The sequence below is a fragment of the Diaphorina citri genome, unplaced genomic scaffold (genome assembly GCF_000475195.1).
Source record: "Diaphorina citri unplaced genomic scaffold, Diaci psyllid genome assembly version 1.1 scaffold47878, whole genome shotgun sequence".
Lineage (NCBI taxonomy): Eukaryota > Metazoa > Arthropoda > Insecta > Hemiptera > Psyllidae > Diaphorina > Diaphorina citri.
This window is the reverse complement of record NW_007425196.1, coordinates 9,717-10,341: the sequence shown is the minus strand read 5'-3', so window position 1 is coordinate 10,341 and position 625 is coordinate 9,717. Positions and strand designations below refer to the sequence as shown.

Genomic DNA, 625 nt, shown 5'->3' with positions numbered 1-625 from the left:
CCGCCCCGGGCGGGAATCGAACCCGCGGCCTAGCGCTTACAAGGCAGACGCACTACCAACTAAGCTAACTTTTTCTTTCTTTCCAGATGATCGAGTCTATTGAAGATCTGGAAGAGACCCGTGGTTATTCCATCAGAGAGTGGGTCACCATGTTGGCACCGCGCACTGAAATCAAGAACCGATTCAAGAACTTCCTCCGAAACTATTGCACTTCGAAAGGTAATAAAGATTCCATCAGAGAGTGGGTCACCATGTTGGCACCGCGCACTGAAATCAAGAACCGATTCAAGAACTTCCTCCGAAACTATTGCACTTCTAAAGGTAATATCCCCCTCTAATTTCTCTCCTATTGTAGTATTCAATTTAGGGAGTTAGGTGGGAAACTTTTTATTATTATTATTATTTCTTACCTGCAGATATGCTCGTAGGTCATTGTTCTTTTTACCAACTGGCCCTCTACAATACATTCGCCTGGAATGGAATTTTATTTCCGAGAATTCGAGAGTTTTACCCTTCATTTGAAGGCCCCGCTAAGTCAGGAAAGTTTGACCGCGTTTTTATAGAACTTCGTGGTCCCTTGTTTTTCGCCGTAGGCGGCAAAAAAAAAAAAAATTTAGTTTTTGGA

At 43.2% G+C, this 625-nt stretch overlaps 1 protein-coding gene across 1 annotated transcript in view; it reads left to right on the top strand.

Moving 5' to 3' along the window:
- Positions 1 to 86: 86 nt before the first annotated feature.
- The window catches only part of LOC103523855 (DNA replication licensing factor Mcm2-like), a gene marked incomplete at both ends in the record, with an annotated part of 10,127 nt that continues 9,588 nt past the window's right edge, over positions 87 to 625 (top strand). Inside the window, one exon of the mRNA XM_008488869.1 lies at positions 87 to 219. Coding sequence (XP_008487091.1) covers positions 87 to 219 — 133 coding nt within the window. The remainder of the gene's footprint in view (positions 220 to 625) is intronic.